General features: G+C 35.4%; 1 protein-coding gene across 3 annotated transcripts; it reads right to left on the bottom strand.

Moving 5' to 3' along the window:
• Positions 1 to 2,733: 2,733 nt before the first annotated feature.
• Positions 2,734 to 23,318, bottom strand: Ube3a (ubiquitin protein ligase E3A). 3 transcript variants are annotated; one of them, XM_088258052.1, is made up of 15 exons: positions 23,148 to 23,318; positions 22,560 to 22,624; positions 20,407 to 20,543; positions 19,565 to 19,707; positions 17,199 to 17,296; positions 16,876 to 17,061; positions 16,224 to 16,357; positions 14,847 to 15,227; positions 12,343 to 12,661; positions 11,521 to 11,723; positions 10,159 to 10,340; positions 8,781 to 8,949; positions 7,366 to 7,533; positions 5,859 to 6,014; positions 2,734 to 4,880 (listed from the first exon to the last, which is right to left on the bottom strand). In XM_088258052.1, the coding sequence occupies exons 1-15, from the start codon at positions 23,180 to 23,182 to the stop codon at positions 4,542 to 4,544; spliced, it is 2,715 nt and encodes a 904-aa protein (XP_088114178.1). In that variant the 5' UTR covers positions 23,183 to 23,318; the 3' UTR covers positions 2,734 to 4,541. The 3 variants fall into 3 exon arrangements, with proteins under 3 accessions (XP_088114178.1, XP_088114180.1, XP_088114181.1); XM_088258054.1 differs by having other exon boundaries at positions 23,196 to 23,318; XM_088258055.1 differs by having other exon boundaries at positions 22,992 to 23,190.
• Between the last annotated feature and the right edge of the window lie 366 nt (positions 23,319 to 23,684).

Here is a 23,684-nt window from a genome sequence, read left to right as displayed (position 1 = left end):
AAAAAGTTTTCAGAGAATTATCTTAATTTTTTATTATTATGATAGAAAGATCTATGACTATGTGTGAAACAAAAAATCAGCCAAATCACGGCTTCGGTGGCATATCTCTATCCGATGGTCCATATTTTTTAATGATTCAATTTTAAATTGTGTGCGTGCATGCACGTGTGCATGTGTGTGTGTATTTGTTTTATTTTTCATTGTTGGATGAAATACACCCATACCTCGCTTTACGGCCTAGATACGTTCCACAAAACTTGGCCGCAAAGCAAAAAACCATATAAGGAATCAATTATTCTAATACAAATTCACTGGGATCGGTTCCGAATTTGTTACATATGTAACATGGTTTTATCATTCAAAATGCATTTTATCTTTTAATTTCATTTCAATCAAAAATACATACATAAGAAGTACATATATTTGTACATAAAATAAAAACAGATTCCCAAAACCAACAATAATCTAAACACAAAAATTAAACAACTTCATGTTACATAAAGTATGTGTATGTATACATACTTTTTTTTTAATGGCTTTAATCTGAAGACTAAGAAGAAATGGTAACCTGCAGATCACTGTCGTCATCGTTTTTCGAAAAGAAAAGAAAAAAGGTTTTTTTTGCTGTTACAGTGAAAAATTTTAGGCCGTAAATCGAAAACATGTCTTAATTGAAGAGGCCCGTTATAGCGAAATGCCGTATAAAGAGCGGCCGTATGGCGAGGTATGGGTGTAATTAATAAATAAATGAAACACAAAAAATTCTTTCATAAATATATTTTTTTTACATTTGCAAATAGGCTACAAATTAAAATATAAAATTAAAGCGATAATCGACTGTGAATTTTAACAAACCTTTATACAAATGCAATCTCTTAACTTACAATACAAAAGTAATCTAGATTTTGAAAAACATAATATACATACATACATACGTACAATCTAAAAATATTTTTTGTCGAAATAGAGACTTTGATACTCTAATTCTATCAGGAAACATATCAAGTTTGACTTAGCGATACAAGTCACAATTTGTTTAAATTCACATTTCATGCAATGAAATAATGAGTCAACCTATACCTCAATTTGAGAATTACGAGGTATATTTTATTTATTTTAGTTTAACCTGTCTGCCCGTATGGCAAAAAGAAATGTGTTTTTGTCAATGAAGTTTTCTATACTTTTTATTAACACTATGTTATCTCTGATGGATGCTGTAATGATGGTATTAAAACATCTTTCATCTGAGGTAATCTGTGATTGACACGGATTAATCACCTGAAACACCTACAAGACATAATTACCCAGAAAACCCTATCGGTACCTGAACAAAGTTGAAAATCTAACAATTTTAGTTAAAATTATTTCAAATTTAACTAAAAATCTATGTATTTTTTTTTTCAAAAACATATTGCAGACAGGTAAATAAAATTGAAAGCTTTATTCATATTTTTATATGTATATTTTGAGATCTTTGCTACATTTTGATCAGATATGGGAAGATTGAGTTGCCAGTCCTGATGATGGAACTTAGTCTTGCCAAATTTATATTGTATAAAATAACCGTGATGGAAATGAAGGTTTAATAAGATGAATGATAAGACAATCCTTTTAGAATTAGGGTAAAGATATCAGCTTAAATGTTAATTATTGCTCCGTTAGGACCACAATACAAGGCAGAGTCTTTTGCTATCAATTTGTGATAATTTTTATCATTAAAAAATAAATAGAATAAAAATGTTATTTTATTTTCATAAAGAAAATATATATTTTGTGATTTTGTTGTAAAAATTCTAAGGGCTTTTTCATAAACAAAAAAATTTTCTAATCTTATCCTAAGTGTAGGAGAAATTATGGAATAAGGACTCAATATAATAATTAGTATGTTTCGTTGCAAAATTTTTGGTTTGCCATTATTTCACCGGCTGCTTAAAATTCACAACAGATGCATTTGGACAGAGCAGCTGACGTATCATTATGTAAATTTGAGTTCCGCTTTCTAAGAGCCATAAGAAAAGTGCACAACCCTTTTGTTACTGGCAAAGCTACACGGTACTTTTTACCTTGTGCAAATGTCTTCAGTTAGAGAAAATATAATTTGTAGCTAAATTTTGTGCTATCGAACAATTAAGGCATCCTATCTGAACATATTATTTGTCTCGAAATGTAGGCATTTCTACTTAGTGCAATAAAAAATGGAGAAATTACAAAAATTTACTATAAATCAAACAACCTTTTCGCCTACATAAATTTAATGATTCCAATTAATTGTGACGAACCGTGGGTAAATCTAATATCATCTTATCTTGTCATAGGCGCATCACAACTGTTTTGTCATCATATGTGAAAATATAAGTTATTTTTGTTACAAAAATTTATCTACCTTACAATTATAACGTTATATCAATGTATAAAATATCGCTCTTTCTTCAATGATAATACCCGATCCCTACAAGAGGTCTCGGTAATACATAATGATTTGACACAAAAGGTTTTGATAGCGATGTAACCAAGCACCAAATTGTAATGCATTATACATATCGCAGCGTAATAATTCGCACAAACTTCTCATATCCTTTCCTACAAAGGTTTATTCGGAGGCACCTTTCTTAAGTACTTATCCGACTGCTCGATTTTGTATCGATTCGCCTGTCTTATGATATAAATAATGGATAAACCTTAATTATTTGGGATCACAATTAACACAATAATGAGAGGAACAGGGGGGGAGGTATTATGACTGGGTAAAGAAAAAATGGCCGATGGAATTCATCCACTAATGACTCAAAATAAATTTCTGCACACATATTTGACAAAATATAATACGCCCGATACGTTCGAGGCAGTAAGTGTCTGACATCTCCCCACGACATCCCGCAACTAGAATCACACAGTTATCTGTGAGATTCACGCTATGACTGTTGCGCTACCAAAATTTGCACGAAATTGAAATACTTAATTTTCATACAGAACCATTAACGATAATTGAAGTACGTTTCATATTTGAACTTCGTTACATATACATCACGTATTCCACCGCCAGATCTAAGATTCTGGAACGCAAGACTGAGCTCTCGCCTTCGTACAGGGTCATTCATTTCGTCTCTTTCGATTATGGGCATCATAATCGACCATCTACGCAAACAATCGGTAAAATAGTGAAAAATTTTAAAATTAAGTGGAAGCGTTACTGATGTCGATAGGTTTTCGTCATGTCGTTTCTGGTGTTCTCTATGGTCGAAAGGTGTCATTGGCCTGTATTTCTTCGAAGATGCCAATGGCCAGACAGTTACAGTCGATTCGGAGCAATATGGTCGAATGATAACCGATTTTTTTTGGCAGTGATTGAAGATCATGACTTGGACGATATGTGGTTCCAACGAAACAGGGCAACAAGTCACACAACACGACCAATTATGGCTTTGTTTCGTGAGAAGTTTCCTGGGCACGTAATTTCACGTTTTGGCGACGTCAATTGTCAATTGTCAATCATGCGATTTTACACCGTTTGAAATTTTTCTGTGAGGCTACGCAAAAGACCGTGTTTATGCGAATAATACGAATAATGACGCATTCAAAACCAACATTACTCAAGTTATGGCCGAGATACTACCAGAAATGTGCAAAAAAGTGGTTAAAAATTGCCTTAAAAGAATCGCATGCATCGAATCTTCCCAAAGTGCAATTTGAATGACATTGTTTTTCACACATAGTGGTAAAGTCCAAACTTTATAATGAATTAAAATGTTCATAAAAAATGTATCGCTGTGTGTACTTCATTTAGCTTTTCTTTCGAAACCGAAAAATGAATGACCCTGTATAATGAACGATTAAGGTAACACCGCTATGATCCGATGCCGAGCCCTATGCATCACTGGATGGATAGGTATCGAAGGAAGACATACACATCATCCAAGAGTAATGCGTGTATATTTACAGCTTTCTGGGAAAGTTATCCTTAAGATGTAATTTTACTAACCTTTCCCTCTCGGTGATATGTATTTAATACAACTCGACTTTAAAAATTAAAATATCAATATAAAATACGATAAACGGGGGCTCAGAATTTTTGTATTCCTCCGTAATATAATTACGTTTTACATGAAAGTATTATAATATAAAGTTATTCATTTGCAGCAACTATAACAGCGAATACACAACCAGTGTGTGCGTGCATGTCGTACTTTGCGTACACGACACATTGTAGCGTGTTTAGTAGCACGCAGGTCGTCTTCCGCGGCGGGCATGTCGCTACAACACCTATTGCGGCTACTTGCGTTATATTTTTTTTTAGATACTTGCAGAGAGCTAACGTTTCTAATGTTTCAACTTCAACTATGGTCAATAAAAGCAACATTTAGGATATCACATTTCCATATGGTGTACAAAATACATATCACCGTCGCACGCGGTAGTTTTTAGCACCGTAAGGGAAAGGTTAAATTAAAATAGAATGAAACATACCTTCGGTCAGTTTCACAGTGTCATTTTGAAAACATACTTTGTTTAAACGCGGATGTCTATGTTTTTTTGTTTAATTCTTATAACATACCAAATCCTTTGGCGTAATTAATGGCTTTTAACAGTCTATCGTTAAGTTTTTCTTTGTTCTCGTATTCGGGAAGAAGCAAAACGTTGAAGCAGGTGTGAGCCGTCGGGAGCCTATCCGAGTCGGGGCCATTCCGGGCGATGATGAGCTTCAGCCTGATGAGTCCTCCTACGGGAACCCGGTCGGACCCGGTGGCGAACTGTAATAACTTCCTCTTATCTTCTAACGAAAAGTCGTGGACTATTGACCAGAAATCCTTGATGATTTGAGAATCTGCCGTGTAACCACCGTCGTATTCAGTAGCAACCTGTAGCTCGTTGAAATCGAAATTCTGGAAAACAATGCAACACATTATTTATACTTTGGAGATAATAATTTAGGAGAAAGAAGTACTGTTATAACAGGGTGAAAGCTCTTCAATAGTGACGCACTAATAATTCCATGATCGATAAATGGCACCCAGCGACCACTGGCTTTTTGCAGACATCAAAAAGATGTAGAGGGTAAATAAGTTTGGCTCAAATGAGGAAGCGATTTCCAAGTCTTGGGCCTGTTTTGAGAGCAAAGACAAATAAACTATAAGAATGGAACGCCATACCACTGTCTTTGCAAACATTCTTTGCCTCTCCCACATTTAAGCATCTCCTCATACATACCCGCCGATTAGTTCGATTCCTGGCCCGGTCGCTTTCAAGTATTTGAACTACCCGATCGTTCCAAGTTTTCCTATATCTTCCTCTGCTTCTTTTACCAACTACATTCGCTAAATAGATTTGTTTTGCTGTTCTTTCCTCACTCATTCATCCCACATATCCAAACCATCTCAACACACCATTCTTAATTGTATCGATAATGCTTATCTTAGACATGCATTCTTTCCTTATTTCACCATTCCAACATCTATCATACGTCGATTTGCCGCACATTCGTCTGAGCGATTGCATTTCGACTGCATTCAGTCTGCTCTCATCCTTCTTTTGCCAACTCCATGCTTCGCTTCCAAACATTAAGGTTGGAACCAGGACTCCGTTGTGTATTGCCAGTTAAGCTTTCGCTTTAGGTTTATATTTGCAAAGACAAATTCTGTGGTGACACCACAGAATTGTTCTACAAAAAAGGTATCAAAAAGTTAGAGGAGCGTTTTAATGAATCCATCACTCTCGAAGGAGAGAATATTAATGAAAAAGGTTGAATTTCAAAAAAAATCTTAGACCGCGGACTTACTGAATGATGTGTCGTTCAGGGTAAAAATGAGAATCGAATCTTTTAAAAAGTCATAAATTAAAGATGAAAGGAAAATATAGCATACCTTACTACCGCACACAAGCTGCTCTATTTCCTCCGGCCTGAACAGGAGAGATAAAGGACTCTCCCCCGTCACCATAACGAAACCTCTCCGGAAAGCTTTGAACTGGCACTCCACTGACTTATTCAGTAGGAAATCTGCATACAAATCTACAAATTCCTGAAATAAATATGTCTTATTAATCAACGATACTTTTTATTTATTGTTTCGGCATTCACTTTGTGGTAAGACATGATGAAAAAGTAATTTTAAAAAAAACACTTGTTTTTTTACCACTTGAGATAATTTTATTATGACAACTAGTTTCGGAAGCTATGGTTCCATCTTCAGGTCTAAATGTAAACATATATTTAGACCTGAAGATGGAAGCATAGCTCCCGAAACTAGTTGTGATAATAAAATAAACTCAAGTGGTAAAAAAAACAAGTGTTTTTCTTTTACAATTTTATCAACAATACTCATAAGTTTAACACGAGCAAAAGAGCAATTCAAGAAATAAACTTAAACGAGAGGGGTTTTCATTTTATATCTTCATCTCTTTCAAACCCTTATCCGAACCCCAATGGTGCTTAGGGCACTGCATCAAATAAACGCAGTGTTATCTTGATTATTAATACATGGTTATCAGCCCTCCGCTTAAGGTACCAGTCCAGGGTAATATTGAATAAATATTAGAGTGAAAAAATCACTTATATTTATTTGACCCTCCCACCCGGGAATCGAACCCGGGACCTCCAGAATGGTAGCCGAGCGTGATGATCATTACACTCCGGAGGCGGAAATTACATAATAATAATCATTTTATATGCTTCGAACATATTTTGTCAACTCTTATCCCGAGGTTTCTATAAATAACTTATTTTAGGTACCGTAGAACGGGGCTACTTGAACATTGATGTGTTACTTGAGCCCAGTACAAAAAAATATTTAGATCTGTATTTGGTCTACAATAATGAACGTATTGTGACAATAAGTGTCACCTGTCAGGGAAACAGTGAATCATGTCGATACGTTCTTATTGTAGACCAAATACAGATCTAAATATTTTTTTTTACTGGGCTCAAGTAACACATCAAAGTTCAAGTAGCCCCGGTAGTACGGTAATGAATTAGAAAAAAGACAATTTTTTATAGAGTAAAATTTTAATGTCGAAAAGTCCTTCAAGTGATAAGTGGGTATGGTTTAAGCTTCCATTGGCAAAGGCTTTTTATTTTTAGATGGGAGTTGCATTTATTATTTACCTTATAAATTATTAGGTGGATTTTTGTTTCTTCTTGTTTGTAATCTGTGTTGGGGAAAAGAGGGATAAACTAGTGTGGGCCAATCAGGAACATAAAATTCCTTAAGGGGAGCCGGACTGTTGACTGTCGTCAACAGGCCTTCAGTTCCACTAGAAAAGGGTTCGGCATTTTGTATCCTAGCTTAGTTTATGGTATGTCCTTCACTTTATTGGCAAAGGGGCTAGGAAAAATTTGACTTTCGTAAATAATACAAGATGCAATCTACAAACCTGTTTATCTTTCTGCGTCACAAATATCTGGTCACCGTTCTCTTTTAGTTCATGAAATATATTATTACCAAAAACATCTTGATAACATATCCTAAAGGTTTGAATAAATACATCTTCCATATCGTCTTCGGTATATTCTAACATACTCTTCAAACCACTATACAGCATCTGAAAATGACCAAAACTCGTGCTGTTTTATTACTATAACAGAAAAATGCATCATACTTCTCATTCACTGGGATCAATTTAACTGAGAATCGGATAACATAGGATTTTTGTATTCTCAAAAATTACAAAAATATGAATATTTTAATAAATAAAATGAGAAAATTTCATAAGAATATTTCATTCATTCAGACCCTTATCCGCACCCCAATGGTGCATAGGGCACTGCATTATATAAATGCAGTTTTATCTTGATCGTTAACACATGAAGGAAAGGTGATCAGCCCTCCGCTTCAGGTACCAGTCCAGGGTAATATTGAATAAATATTAGAGTAAAAAAATCACTTATAATTATTTGACCCCCCTGCGAATCGAACCCGGGACCTCCATAACGGTAGCCGAGCGTGCTGACCATTACACTACGGAGGCATAAGAATATTTAATTAAAGATAAATATGATCAAACAAGTACAATAACTACTATTATTTTGTTTTCCTTAAAAAATGACCTGTTGAAAAGTTTTAGTATTATTTTAGGTGTCCATCTGTTTCTGAGGATTGTTGGAGCTATTAGCGTCTAGTTCTGTTTTAACTCCGATTCTGGTTACAATGCATTCTATATTACAACAAAACGCTGAAAAATTGCATAACGAAAATTTGTTTAAACTGGTCCAATGTCGAATCTCATTCGACATCGATATTTTCCTCTTAGGTCTCATGTTGGATGTTATTCGACATTTTTCGGCTGTCCAAACTTAAAACACAGTAAGGGACATTTTTTTGTGGTATGTTTTTTTTGCATTTTTGGACTGAGTAGCATCTACTTAGTCCAAAAATGCAAAAAAAAAAACGTACTAATAAAAAAATGTCCCTTACTGTGTTTTGAGTTTGGACAGCCGTTTTTTCATCATTAGTATTATTTATTTAAATTCCAAGCTTACATTTTTGTCACTCGTATCTATTACAACAGTATGTGGAGCAGAGGACAAACGATTTTTTTTCCAATTGGAATGTAACTGTCTACCTGGATTATTTTTTTTAATTTTGCGGGACCGGAAAGGGTTAAGTAATAACAGATTTTTACTATCCAAATAGAGTGAAATAATTGTAATTTTTGGAAAAAAAATAACAAAAAAATTTAAGATTTACTTAGATTTTAAAGATCACAATGATACTTTCAATCAATGGACATATAATTTAAAATATATGTTTCATGATTAATAAATAAAAAATACAATAAATAAAACTCACAGGATTCCAGTCAGCTAAATCTTCAAAAGATCCTTTCTTTCCCATTAATTTTCTATAGACAACCATTGGGAAATTAACAGCCAAAATGATATTATTGTAGATAGCGAGACCCAACACTATTCCAATCAGTGTAAACTGGGCTACTGTCTCAAACGAAGTAGGATTGAACCTGCAACAGTAATGTTATACATTTACCTGTATATTTTTCAATAAACAAAACTAGATTGTGTCACCAAAAGGACGGCACATCAGCATATAAACATTTTTTAATGTGTACAAACATTATTTCACATAATGCACATTATTTTAAAATGCACACCAAGTCCTACCAAAATTCATTTTTAAATTGAGCCTGCGATATGTGCAATGTAATGCTTAATGTAATAGGCATCAATAATGTTTCTTTTAATACATTTAAGAGAAATATTGTTGATGTCTATTTGACTAGTTGATAAAGGAAATTTCTATTGTTTGATAAAAACATGTAATGTTAGTTTATTGTATCTGTATACTTTTAGGTACATGACAGTTTATTTTTATTTTTAGATTACTTAAGTGAAAACCTCTAATTGGAATGTAAGTCCGCATGCACCGGTGATATGTATTTTGTACACCATATGGAAATGTGATTTAAAAATGGGAAAAATGTAAATATTCCTAAATGTTGCTTTTATTAAGCATAGTTGAAGTTGAAGTGATATCAATTTTGTAACGTAAGCTCTGGTAAAAACCTAAAAAAAAAATACATCGCAAGTAGCTGCCGTAGTTAGCATAGCAACACGACCACCCTGAACGACGACTTGTGCGCAACCAAAATGAGATTGTTGGAAACAGTATGAAGCAGTACGTAAAGTGCGGCACGCACGCATAATCTGAGAAACGTTTGTGTATTGGTGATTCTATCTCCGATTATTTTTACAATTTATTTATTTCTGTCGCTGCAAATTAACAACTTTATATTATAATACTTTTATGTAACACGTAATTATATTATGGAGGAATACAAAAATTCTAAGCCTAAAATTCTTTTATATTTTATATTGATATTCTCTAAAATCAAGTTGAAGTAAATACATATTACCTGGAGGGAAAGGTTAACAAAATTACATCTTAAGGATAACTTTCCCAGAAAGCTGTAAATATACATGCATTACATGTGTATGTCTTCCTCTGACACCTATCCGTCCAGTGGTGTATAAGGCTCTGCATCTGTTCACAGCGGTGTTACCTTAATTGTTCATTATACAAAGTATAACGGAGGAATACAAAGATTTGTATCTATTATATTTTATAGTGACATTTTCATTTTTAATGTCAAATTGTAGTAAATACACATCACCGGGAGGAGAAGGTTAATGAAGTGTCTACTGTTACTAACCACATGGTGTGCGTATCGGCCTGGTGGGTAAACATGCCATAGTCAGGGTTGAAGATCTCCTCCACGATGAGTTGGAAGAACTCTTTACTGACCCCTCCCTCGTCCACCCCCTGCTCTCCTTCAAACTCAACCACCAGCTGCTTCTTCAAGTCCAAGACTCTCTCCATGGCAACCATTTCTAACTGTTATTAAATAGAAAATAAAAAAAATAGGAAAATTAAAATTCACACATCCGGTAGTTTAAAAAAAATCCATTACTATCTTATTTCGAACACCAAATAACCATCATCTGTCTGACCTTATGTCAGTGTTCAGCAAACTTTTTCTATTCAAGGTACACCTACGAAATTAAGAAATTTCAGAGGTGCATATTTACCATAGTATGGTAACATATTTATCATATTATGTTTGATGCGAAATGTGAGCCTACTTAACTGAGCGCAGGCAATCAAAATTTAGAGCAATTGTGCTATTTTCACAAAACTAGGCTTTTTTCCGCAGCACACCAACTAATCACCACGGTACACCAGTGTGCCGCGGCACACACTTTGCGGAACAATGCCTTATGTCACTGCGACCATATTAGTTCTATGTACTGTAACCTCCCTCTGTATCATAGCTCACTCTCAAGACCTACATACGTCATGAAGCTCACGACCTGTCTTGGTGGTAAGAGCTTCACCTTCTCGGAGTAGTGGTTCTCCGAGGAAGTAACTTTGTTTGTGAGCGAGTGCTTTAGTTATAGAGACTGTTTTATATTATATTAATTATAGAGAATGTATTATATTATATTATACAGACACAGAGAGTATTATATTACATTCTTCTAACCCTTATCCGCACCTAATGGTGCATAGGGCATTGCATCAAATAAACGCTTGATCGGCACCTTGTATGGACACATGAAGGTAAGGTGATCAGCCCTCCGCTTCGGGTACCAGTCTAGGGTAATATTTGATAAATATTTGAGTGAAAAAATTACTTATATTTATTTGACCCCCCCCTGGGGATCGAACCCGGGACTTCCAGTACTATAGCCGAGCATGCTGACCATTACACTACGCAGGCGGATATTACATTGCACCACACCGTTAACAATGCTTTTAATATACAAAAAATAAGAATATTTTTCAGTTTCATTTCAAATCGAGGTTATAAGGGTGAAGACTGACCGGAGCATTTCGTCGTAACGTAACATGTTACGATGCGAGCATTCAGGCAGTCAGTACAGCAACCGAGCGCTCCATCCATAGTTTCGGATGCTCGCCGCGAGCAATGTTATAAAGTTATGTTACGACGAAATGCTCCGGTCAGTCTCCATCTTAATGTTTTAACATTTGATTGAATTTGTCCAAGGCGTACCTCTATGAGGGCGTCGTCTATGAGGTGCTGGCGGCGCACTTTGAGACGAAGGTAGGGCATAGGAGGCGAGCTGCCCACTATAGTGTGAAGGAAGGAGACTCTCCTCTCTGCGTACATCCGGATCCGGTTGTCGTAGTACAGGCCCAGGGACTTGGTGGCCGGCGTCAGAATGAAGGAATGCCTCATAAAGGAAAATTTTCTTACTGGCGACAAACAAATTGACAAAGTAATTAATGAATGAAAAATTTAACTGACACGCTAGGAGCGCTGTTGCATGGAATTTTACTGTCCGCCCTCTGGTTAGCATGAAAAATCCGTTTTTTCATGCTAACCGGACTGCCGGACAGTAAAAGATTGGCTTGTACTTTTGTCCGTCTTTTTTCGGATCGGTGCGCTTGATTGTTGTGCGATCACAGTGCGCCTGAACTCGATCACGCTAAACTGTCGTAGTCACTTTTATTTGAAAAAACCGGACTGCCGGACAGTAAAGGTGAGGATTATTTTTTGACATCTCAACATAAATGAAGAAGAATATGGAAGTCTGGACACTTACAGGGCTTACAACCGTCATAGGCCGATAAGTGAACATGAAGTGATCCTATGACGGTCGTAAGCCCTGTAAATGCCCAGAGTTCAGATATTGTTCTTCATCTATGTTAAGATGTCAGAAAATAATCCCTTATGGGATAAATCCAGTACAAAAACTACGATTAATAAAAAAAGTGTCGGAAAACTGAAATCGGTGAAGCAATTACAGGAGCCATTTGGAGTAATTATAGGTTAGGTTAGGTTAGGTTAGGTTAAGTTAGTTAGTGCAATTACTTTTTTTATCGAGATACTGCGGCGACTCGGTCTTGTAGTGGGCGAAGTCCTTGTCCATCTCGATGTTGTCGCTGAGCGTCTCGTTGTAGAACTCCTCGAAGGGGATGTACGGGCGGCGCGAGTCCAGCACGTCCACGCCGAGCAGCTCCGCCAGCGGGTCCTCGTTCTGCGCCTGCCGCGCCTGCTTCCCGGAGCTGTACGGGTTCAGGTGGTCCAGCGCGTCCCCCAGGGCATCCAGCTGCCGGGGCACCGTGATCTCCTCCTCGCGCAGATCGCTCGACTCCATGACGCCCGCCATCAGGTTGGCGTAATACAGGATCTGGAATCGCGCAACTCATTTAGCAAATGTCTATTCTGATCAAATAATAAATACATATGTAAATTAATATGTTTAAACTGTTACATTCGTAGTACCTACTTACATATACACTGTCATGAAAGACATTACTTGTAATTTCATTAATTGATTCGGCAATCACTTTTTGGTAAAATCCATCCATTGAAATTTAAGTTTTACTAAGTAAATACCACTATTTCTTAAAGTCTATTGCGACACGTATTTCGATGAATTCCGCATCATTTTTAAATACCTGTTTGTTACAACAGATTTTAAGAAACAGTGGTATTTACCAAGTAAAACTTAAATTAATAATATCTTATATTATAATAAAGGTTTTCTAGAATTTCAAAGAAATTTGGCTCTCAACAATTTTTTAGTTAAATTTAAAAGAAAACACTTGTTTTTTACAACTTGAGTTTTATTTATTTTATATTTACGGCTAGTTTCGAGAGCTACAGATGCTTCCATCTTCGGGTCTAAATGCATTCTGCATTGTTTTAACGGAGTTTGAACTAAAAAAAAATTAAAAATCATCACACTCTTCCGGAGGAAATAGTTTTGAAATAGGAAAATTCTTGACAGGGTATATTCTTAGATGTTGTGAGATATTTGAACTTAAGTCCGTAACTAAACCGTCCTAAGGGTGCCTGTGCACTACACGGAATTTTACCATCCGGCAGTCCATTTTTTTTACAGTTAAGCATGTTCGAGTTCACGCGCACCGTGATCGCGCACTGATCGAGTGCAACAATCCGGAGAAAGACGGACAAGTTCACAAGCGAATCATCTGTCTTTTCATGCTTACCGGACTGCCGGACAGTATAATTCCGTGTGGTGCACAAACGCTCTAAGTGTGTTAATGTATTGGGTTGATGCAAAAGTAATGACCGTTTTTTATGATCCTAGGTAAAAAATTTTTTTTTTCAAAAATTATGAATAGTATCTTATTTTTTTATGATTCTATTGTATAAAGGATGCTTTCCCTCTACTTTGTATTCAGTTTTGGCCTGGCCAGAGTACAGTAATAACCCCTTGTATTTTTTCAAAATGTCGTTCGATAAAGTGCATTTACGTCATTGTTTACTTTATGAATTCCGTAAAGACAATACCGCGAGTGTGGCAACCAAAAACATTTGTGAAGTGTATGGAACAGAGGTCATCAAAGTTCGACAGGTACGAAGATGGTTTGCAAAATTCCGATCTGGAGATTTTTCACTCATTGATAAACCACGTACCGAACGGCCATTGAAGTCTGATGACGACAAGTTAAAAGTCATAATTGACACCAATCCACGTCTAACCATCAGGGAGATTGTGTCAATGACGGGAGTCAACCAAACAACCGCATTAAGACATTTGAAGCGTATGGAAATGGTTTCGCGGTACGACGTTTGGATACCTCATCAATTGTCGGCTGCCAATTTATTGGATCGTGTTTCAACGCGCGTTGCTTTGAGTGCGAGACAAAACATGAACCTTTTTTGCATCGTTTGGTGACGTTAGATAAGAAATGGGTCGTGTACAACAACGTGACAAGAAAAAGACATTGGACTATACCTGGACAAGCCCCATTAACAACTTCGAATGCCGAAATCCATAAAAAAAAGTTATACTTTGTGTTTGGTGGAATAATAAGGGTATTGTGTATTTTGAACTCTTGGAACACGATAAGACAAGTACAGCAGAACGATATTGTCAGCAATTATCCAAATTGAACATGGTCCTTCAAAAGGATAGACCAGAATGGGTAAACAGAAAAGGGGCAGTGTTTCATGACGACAACGCGCGACCACATGTGGCTATGATGACCCAACACAAGCTAAATGAGTTGAATTGGGATGTTATCAAGCATCCACTGTATTCTCCAGATCTTGCTCTTTCTGATTTTTATTTATTCCAATCACTGCAAAAAAATTTAAATGATGAAAAAAATTAATCAATGGAGCAGGTAAAAACATCCCTTACTTCATTTTTCGCATCAAAATCCACGGAATTTTATACTACTGGTATTAATAAGTTGAAAGAAACATGGGAGAAGGTTATAAGAACTGATGGAAATTATATCATTTATTAAATAAATAATACACAAGAAAAAAATTGAAAAAAAAAAAAATGTAAAAAACGGTCAAAACTTTTGCATCAACCCAATAGATAGGCCACATACCTTCATCAGCTTGGTGGCCGTGGTCACCCTGGGGTCGTCCTGGATGTTGTAGTTCCGGCTGTAGGTGGTGGACATGACCCGGATGGTGATGAGCTGCTGCAGCGCCTCCAGCATGCAGCGCATGTTGCCGGGGCTGAGCTGCGCCCAGCGCCGTGCCAGCCGCGCCTGCCCGCGCGCGCCCAGCTCCGCCGCGGCCTCGCACAGCGCCGGCAGCGCCGACTCCAGGTAGTCCCCCGACCCGATGCCCGGGATCTCGAATATCACCAGCAGGCAGTCCGACACGTCCTCCAGCCAGGGGAACATCGACATCTCTAGCGTTATATCCTCCGCAAACCTTATGAGGCTCGTTATCAGCGTCGGAGTGTACACGTACCCTGGTACCTTAAACAAAATATTCCAGCTAGAAATTTTCAAAATCAACCATATCGCAGTCATACAGGAGAAAGTGACCAAGTGCATTTTTTACAAAAACGTGATCAGACTGTTTGATATCTTACTAACTTAATATTGCCCTGAAAAAAATCCCAAAGGATTTTAAACATGGAAGTATGATATATTGACTTGTTAAAAATGACTAACAGCGTTGATGTTTGTTTTTTTGCCAAGTAAAAGTGACTTAAATAGCCCTCCTGAACATTTCACGTTTTGTTAGCTGGTCACTTTCTCCTGTACGACTACGATATGTTTATCTTTATATATATAAATTTTTTTACGATAATTTACCCAAATATTTTAAGGATAAAATAGTTTTAAACACTTTCATGAACATAGTACTAGAAATAAGGAAAAAAATAAGACAGCCATTTTCGAACAGTCGCAAAATTATATAATGTATAAGGATTTGAAAATGTTTGATGAGATGCCTGAATGTATGAAGAATAAAAAGGGTCTGAAAGAATTTGAAAATAAATGTTTTGTTTACTGTAAGAAGATGTAAATATGTATATATATGATGTAAATTAAGTGTAAAAAATAGTTTGTATTGAACGTAATATAAGCTAACTAAAGAAATAATAAAAAAAATATATAAGAATCATTCATAAAACCCCATTATTGTAAAAGAAAAACTTCCAAAAGGGCGCTTCGCTGTGTTAATTTTTTTTACACTATTGACACATTATATACGGGAAACGCTTGAAAGCGTCTTATACACAATGTTGGTAGATCTTGAAACACTTATAAGCGTTCTATTTGCTTACTTTTGGCAGAGCGAGAGAGACTAATTACGACCCTAATTAATGTACTAATTAGAGTCTGGATTGATGAAAAAAATGTTTGAAACAGTGTATTAAAACAACATCCATGTTTCAATAATACATTGACTGACAGATTGAAAACACAATGTGATATTCACCAAAGATGCAAAAAAAGACTCACTTTTTTCAAATGTTCAAATGCTCTTCTGCAAGAGTCCATATCTAGGGAGGGTTCTGCAACAGTGTCTTCATCTTTATCAGGATCTTTTTCTTTAGCTCTCCACGCTTCTTTTCCCCCCGAATGCTCTGAAACAGCTATTCAAAAAATACATATGTTGAGCGACTTCAGGAAACATGGCTCGTTACTAGATATTTTTTTAGCAGAAATTCGTCCAAATCATGACGCTCGTGGTACTACAAGTCATTGTTTTATAAAAAACAAAAAAAAAGAAACTTCATACTATAGTAATAGAAATCAATATAATGTAAGATGTCATTTGGTAGGATCGCCTATGGTAGGGGTTAAATTGAATATCAAATATATTTTGATTGTATTTTAAATAATGTGTACACCATACAAAACTTAGAAGTTTGCACCTCAGGGTTTGGAATAAAGTAAAATAAATAATGTTAATCCACTCACAACCATCCATTTTCCTATTTTCCTATGCTCTTATCAACAGCATAAAAAAAACATCACTTCCCAGGTTAAAATAAATATTAGTTTCAATGTGGTCATTGAGCCTCGAGGTATGTCAGTAGATATATTATAAATGATCGAGTATGTTAGAAAGTGAAAAAAAGTAGAAAAATATATGTGAGGATATATTTACCTGGTGGATTTTCAACATCGACAACATCCTTTTTTTTTAATGGAAAACACAGAGATAGACAGGAACGTTTACTAAATGCTTCACTCAAAGCGCGAGTCAAGAGATGTGGCGCTGTCTCCCACTGACTACACAACTCTTCCATCCGCTCTTCTGTTAAAATCGAGGGACTATTTTCTCTAAGCGCATCTGCAAATTCACGGGACATTAACAAACATCAAACCCCGTCCATTTTTCATTTGTATTTTATTCATCACTTATTCATGCTTTGTTCAAATTCAAAAGGAGCTTTATAAAAAAGTTGGTAATTTTCATTTGTATCTTACCTGATGTGGAGGAACTGGCACCAAAATTACCAAGCATATTATCATTTTTGCTAGAGCCACTCACGTTAACAATACTAGAAAGGCCATCTTTGCTATTGCTGCAAAACATAGACCATTATTACTAAGCATATATACAACATAATAAAATTTGGACATACATACTAAAAAATACTTAAAACTTCCAACTATACGTTCTTATTCAATTCATTGTACCCTTAAGGATTAATTTGACACTATTAAAATTAACCTTTATTATACACTATTAAAATTAACCTCAGATTGGCAATGTTGAGTGATTTGCCATACAACTGAGCACCTTCCAAACTAACCGAAGAATACATTCAAGATAGAAAGTTAATATCCAAAGGCTTGATAACAGTCCCAACATGTCCAAACATCACAAGCACATTTCTTAGCACTTATTTCAAAAAAACAGTGCTCTAAAAAACTATATATATATATATTTTGATGATATCAATGGATTTTACTAGTTCTAGGATATATTTGTAATGTTTGGATATTGCCGTATTTGTAGCTGTCCCGGCAGATTGTGGTGGATATCATTTGCTTAGATTGGCGTAAATCTAAATATTTAAAAAAGTCGTAAATATTGTGTCGACTGTGACAGAATGTAGAGGCACTAGTGCATTACTGATTGTGATAAACTGGATATGGACGATGACTGGCACCTTTTCAATGCTTGATTATATACCTAAGTAAAATACAATTCAATAAAAACAGTAGCACACGGGTGAGTGATTTCAGCGCTTCATTGATTCCCGTTTGCAAGCAAGTTATTTCCTAATTCTGAACCTGTATCAGTTAAGGATCTATTTTCGGAGATAAAAGCCATCATGTAAACAATATCTTCTCATATTGACATACACATGTCGTTCACTCCTTTCAAGAACGTCATAAATCAAATATTGTAAATTTTCAATTGTGCATGTTTTCGGAATGTCCAGAAAATGTACTGTATCCCAGCAAAAGCGGCATATTTTCAACTTAATATTTACCCGCTACAGGGCAGAAAGTATTGTTTTTGCATTTTGAAGAAAAGGTGTTGTTTAATTATTTTTTTAAATATGCTAAATATTTTTCAAATAGAGAAAAAACCTTCAAGTTTTACCTAAAAAGATCTGTTGCACATTAAAAAGTTCAATAAGTGGCTTGATATTTATTTTTAATACATTGTGTTATATTTTATATAACACAATGTATTAAAAATACATTGTGTTATATAATCTACATGGATAATTGCATGAAAGAACTGAAAGATTTAAATGTTGGAGCCAGAATGAATAATTTGACTGTCTGTTGCCTTTTGTATGCTGACGATGCTGTTCTTCTTGCCGATAGCAGAGAAGACCTGCAGGCGTTGGTGACAAAAGTGTATAATGTGTGCAAGGAAAGTGACTTATTGATGAATGTTAGCAAATCTAAGATTATGGTTTTTGAAAGAGAAGAATGCAGATCTGAATGTGAAATATTGGTAAACGGAGAGATTCTGGAACAGGTAGATGATTTCGTGTATTTAGGTAGTATGTTTTCTAGGGATGGAAAGATTGATAAAGATATAGAAAGGAGAGTGAATGCTGGGAACAAAGTGAACGGTGCACTGAAATCAGTTATAGCAAATAAAAACCTATCAGCGGAAGCTAAACTGGCAGTGCACAACGGAGTACTGGTTCCAACTCTAATGTATGGAAGTGAAACATGGAGTTGGCAAAAGAAGGATGAAAGTAGACTGAATGCAGTCGAAATGCGATCTCTCAGAAGAATGTGTAACAAAACGATGTATGATAGATGTGCGAATAGTGAAATAAGGAAAGAATGCAAAGCTGAGATAAGCATTATCGATAAAATTAAGAAAGGTGTGTTGAGATGGTTTGGACATGTAGAACGAATGAGTGAGGAAAGAACGGTAAAACAAATTTATGAGGCGAATGTTAGCGGGAAAAGAAGCAGAGGAAGACCGAGAAAAACATGGCACGATCAGGTATGCCAAATACTTGAAAGTGGTCAGGTTAGGAGTCGTAACAATCGGCGGGTATGTATGAGGAGATGCATGAACGTGGAAGAGGCGAAGAATGTTTGCAAGGACAGAGTGGTGTGGCGCTCTATTCTCTCTGCCTACCCCTGCGGGGAAACGGCGTGATGGTTAGTTAGTTTTTTTTTTTTAGTTAAAAACATTCTCCTGAAAAATATAGTTTTTTGATTTATGATGTTCTTGTAAGGAGTGAGCGATATGCATGTATCAAATTTTAAAAAATTGCAATACAAAAACAGATAGCAGTTTAAACAACTTAAAACAACATTTAGTAATAGATTCAATACCAGCAAATACAATTGGTGACATTACTGACCTGGGAAAACTTGACTCCTGAGAGCAAGGCGTATGTGTACTAGTTCTAGGGACTTTGTGGGGGGAGGTCTCACACAGGCGGGCCTCCTGCGTGAACAGCTGGATAGCTTGGGCCGCGGCCTCATTCGGAGTTAGGTTTTTTATCTGGAAAAGAGATAATAACTTAACCTTTCCGGAGTATGGTAGTACATATACTACAGTGCGAATTTTTCTCAAAGGAGTATGGTAGTACATGTATTACGTTGATCGTTTTTTACTTTATATAATGAAATATGTGTTGATTGACAGTTTGCAAGCCCTGGATAAAAGTACCAGTTTTCTTTAAATAAAACGTGAAAATCGGAAGTAATATTCTTTTACTCATTTAAAAAAAAAATTCTATCTTCCATAATCCACACATTTAATGATAACAAAGGTATTAAAAAAAACTCACTGCTCATAGAACATACAATTAAATAACTCACTCCCGGAAAGGTTAACTCAATCACTGCAAATATTTGGTTTCAATTCTAATCTCAATGGGAATAGTGTTGGGTTGTGGTCCCGTGGTTAGTGTCGCGGACTCTTAAGTCAGAGTTTCTCGGTTCGAACCCCTCTACCGCAATTTGATACCTATTTCTAATAATGAGCCGCTTAGGCTAACAGAAATAGTATGTCATTGAAATATTTGTGTAAATAATAAAAACACAAATATTTCTCTTTTGAAAAAAAAATTAATAAAAAATAAAAGATTAAATACCGACAGTCCTTACATCGGACACAAAACATTGCAAAAAAGCAATTATACAGAAGAGCTCCGATACAGCTAAGGGTCAGAAGAAATGGAAAAGGATTTCATCTTACCCCTCCACTGGAAGCACAATTCTTGTTATTACAACTAGGGTTTCCGCAACCATCGATCAGCTGATAGAAGTATCGCTCAATGAGTTTCTTGGCCGCCGCTCGTTTCATGCCGTCTTGTTCAATACCGCCTGGTGAGACTGTAACAAAAAGGTATATTTCAATACAGGCACCGTGGTGTACTTGGGTAGACGCTCGACTACGAAACTGGCGTCGCGGGTTTGATTCCCGCAAATTCCAAAATGAATTCAAGAAAGAAACTAAAATTTAACTGGAAAAAAGGATAAAATAAGACTGCCATTTACGAAAAAAACAGAGTCGCAAAATTGTTTAATGTATAAATTGAATAGTTTGAAAATGTATGATGAGATCCCTGAATGTACAAAGAATGAAAAGAGTCTGAAAGAATTTTTAAATAAATGTTTTGTGTATTGTAAGGAAATGTAAATATATATGAGCTAACATAAGAAATAATAAAAAATTTAAAAATTAAAATAAAAAAATTATTTACAATTGGTCTAGGTGTTTGTGATGTATTTTTCACAATTACCTTCGCTATCCTCTATAACTCTCCCACCTCCAGACAATTCCTTTTTAAAAAAGATAATAATAAATAAATAAATGTTGGAACATTTGTAAAGTAAACACTCTACTATATCTTTCAAACGCAAAACATCTCAACACACTTCGGACGGAAAAGGTATTTCTGCCCGTTCAGTCGATTGATTCTTAAGGACGGGAAGGGTATTTTTACCATCTGCGCTGGCCCCATTTCAAAGGCAGCAAAGAAGGCACTATCCAATGTTTTTATCTGAATATTATATACCAATCTCTTTGTTAAAATCTTAATCATATGTACATAATTATCAAATCCCGTGGCCAACAGTCCGCTAATGTAAAAACACACATCAGAAATGTGTTAATACATCATCATGCAGGAAACGATTATAGTGTCTTTTAGATACTGTTGGTAGAGAGGAGTCGCTTATAAGCGTTCTATTTGCTTACTTTTGGTAGCGTGAGACGCACAGAAAACATTATACAGATCGGAATTGGGTTTGCGGTTACTTGTGCTTAGGTTACTTGTGATTAGTATATGACGCTAATTAATATACTAATTAGGGTCAAGATTGATTTTAAAAAATGCGGAATGACGGAAAATCAACAGAAATCATTAGAATCCTAGCTGTCCATCAAACCTCATCCCTTAGTTTTTCCCTCTACCTCCTTCCCTAAACTCCCTTTTTCTTTTTCCTTCTTTATTATCATCAATTTGTAATTGTCATAAATATTTAGTAAAATATAAATTAGTTGCATAACACATTGACTGCCACAGCAAATGTCAGAAATCCAGTCTAAAAAGCCAATGTCATTTAATCATATTATATTATTAAAAACTTTAATTATAGTACATAATTATATTTTCTGTTAATTTTTCATTTAAATCTGTTCATGTAAGCCACCATTTATTTTTTGTTCTCTTCCTAGAAGCCATCTATCCATATTAGCACTGATATACTTACTAGGAATTTTATCGTACCTGCATGAAGCGTGCAAGTAAACACAGTACGAGATAAGTCGTAGTCGGCGTCCTAGCAAAGAACACAATCTACGAGTTATCTCGTAGTTGGCAGTCAACGTGTTGATTAATACAGCAGTAATTTGTAATTTATATTTTTTGATGTTTAAGCATTATCTACCCTGTGATTGCAAACAGCTATATAAGGTATCAAACGTTTTGATCAATATCACTAGTCAGTATTTGGTTGGTTGGAAGATATTACTTTTTAGCATTAATCCCGGCAATGTACATATTTATTTTTTGTATATGTTTGAATAAATAAAAAGAGTAAGGGCGTTTGTCCACTACACGGGATTTCACCGCCGGCAGTCCGGTTTTGAAAAATGAAAACGACTACGACAGCATGATCAAATTAACGTGCAACGTGCTCACGCACCGATCAATAGCTCCGATCCGAAGAAAGATTAATAAAAGCACAAGCCAATCTAAGTCAATCGTCGTTTTAAAACGCTAACTGACGTGCTGGACGGTAAAATTACACGGAATTCCGGGTAGTGGACAAGCGCCCTAAGGGTGGACAAATTACTTGTGATTATGAAGATACAAACCATACATGAATTAAACTTATGTTTACCTGCAGCAGATTCAGTGATAATCTCGGTCTCACGGTCGGGAGTAGAACTGCCTTCTTTACTACTCCTGAAAAGGCAATTTTATTACAATAAGTATACGATTTTTTTATGAAACAAATGGAAATCCTTTTCTACCAAAAAGCTCAACCTGAAAAAAGCTTTGAATACTACTTAGAATACGTTACGGAAACATTGCATTTTAATATAAACTTTTTACTCTAACAACTTCATCATCTGTCAATTATGTCATAAATTCTACGAAAACCAAAAAGAACATAAAATTTTTAAGTAAATATAAAATACGATGAATAATTCGGTCCATTTTGCGACAAATAATACGAAATTGAGATTGATGATTTAAAATAATACAAAATAAAAAATGACAGATTTGACAAGTTCGGATGATGCGACTGTTTTCTAAAAAATAACTTAACCTCAAATATCTCTAAACTCCCGAATGAAGTAAACAATACGTCTTTTATTTTAAAACGAGAAAATGAAACATTTACGACGTATATTTTTGCAAATCATTGATCACGGATAAACGAGAGACAAAGGACGAATTATATTCATTTACTAATGACAATCACCTCGAAGCTTCCTCTGACTCGTCCTTTGAGCTCATTGACAAAACTTACTTGAAAAATCTTTGTTACTGTTTACATACGCGAAAAATAAATTATTGTTGTAGATAATATATTAAAATCATGCAATATGAAATAACAACAAACGATTCCTATCAAAAATCACACGAGTTTTCCATGACCATAGAATAAGAAATAATTAAATATAGAAACATAGACATTAAAATATTCAGGTGAGGTAGGTACCTTAAAAATATAGTGAATTGCGGGTGCCTAAGTTTATAAATTTGCAAGTTAAATTTAAATCGTACATCCAAGTAATTTTTTACTCGCTTAGAATCATTTAATTGTATAAACTTATGCCTTTAACGAGATAGGGAGTGTTTTTACCGAGATTGTTTTTTTTCGTGAATGACGTTATATTATGGTAACTCTAATCATAAACCTTAGTAAACCGAATAATTAGAAATAATGTTCAAAACTTATGCAGTTGTAGTCTTAGTAAAAACATAATAAGTGGTATTGTATTAACCGGATCCAAAA

The sequence above is a fragment of the Brachycentrus maculatus genome, unplaced genomic scaffold (genome assembly GCF_059751285.1).
Source record: "Brachycentrus maculatus isolate JH-2025_06_01 unplaced genomic scaffold, ASM5975128v1 h1tg000090l, whole genome shotgun sequence".
Lineage (NCBI taxonomy): Eukaryota > Metazoa > Arthropoda > Insecta > Trichoptera > Brachycentridae > Brachycentrus > Brachycentrus maculatus.
This window is presented reverse-complemented; position numbering and strand designations above follow the sequence as displayed.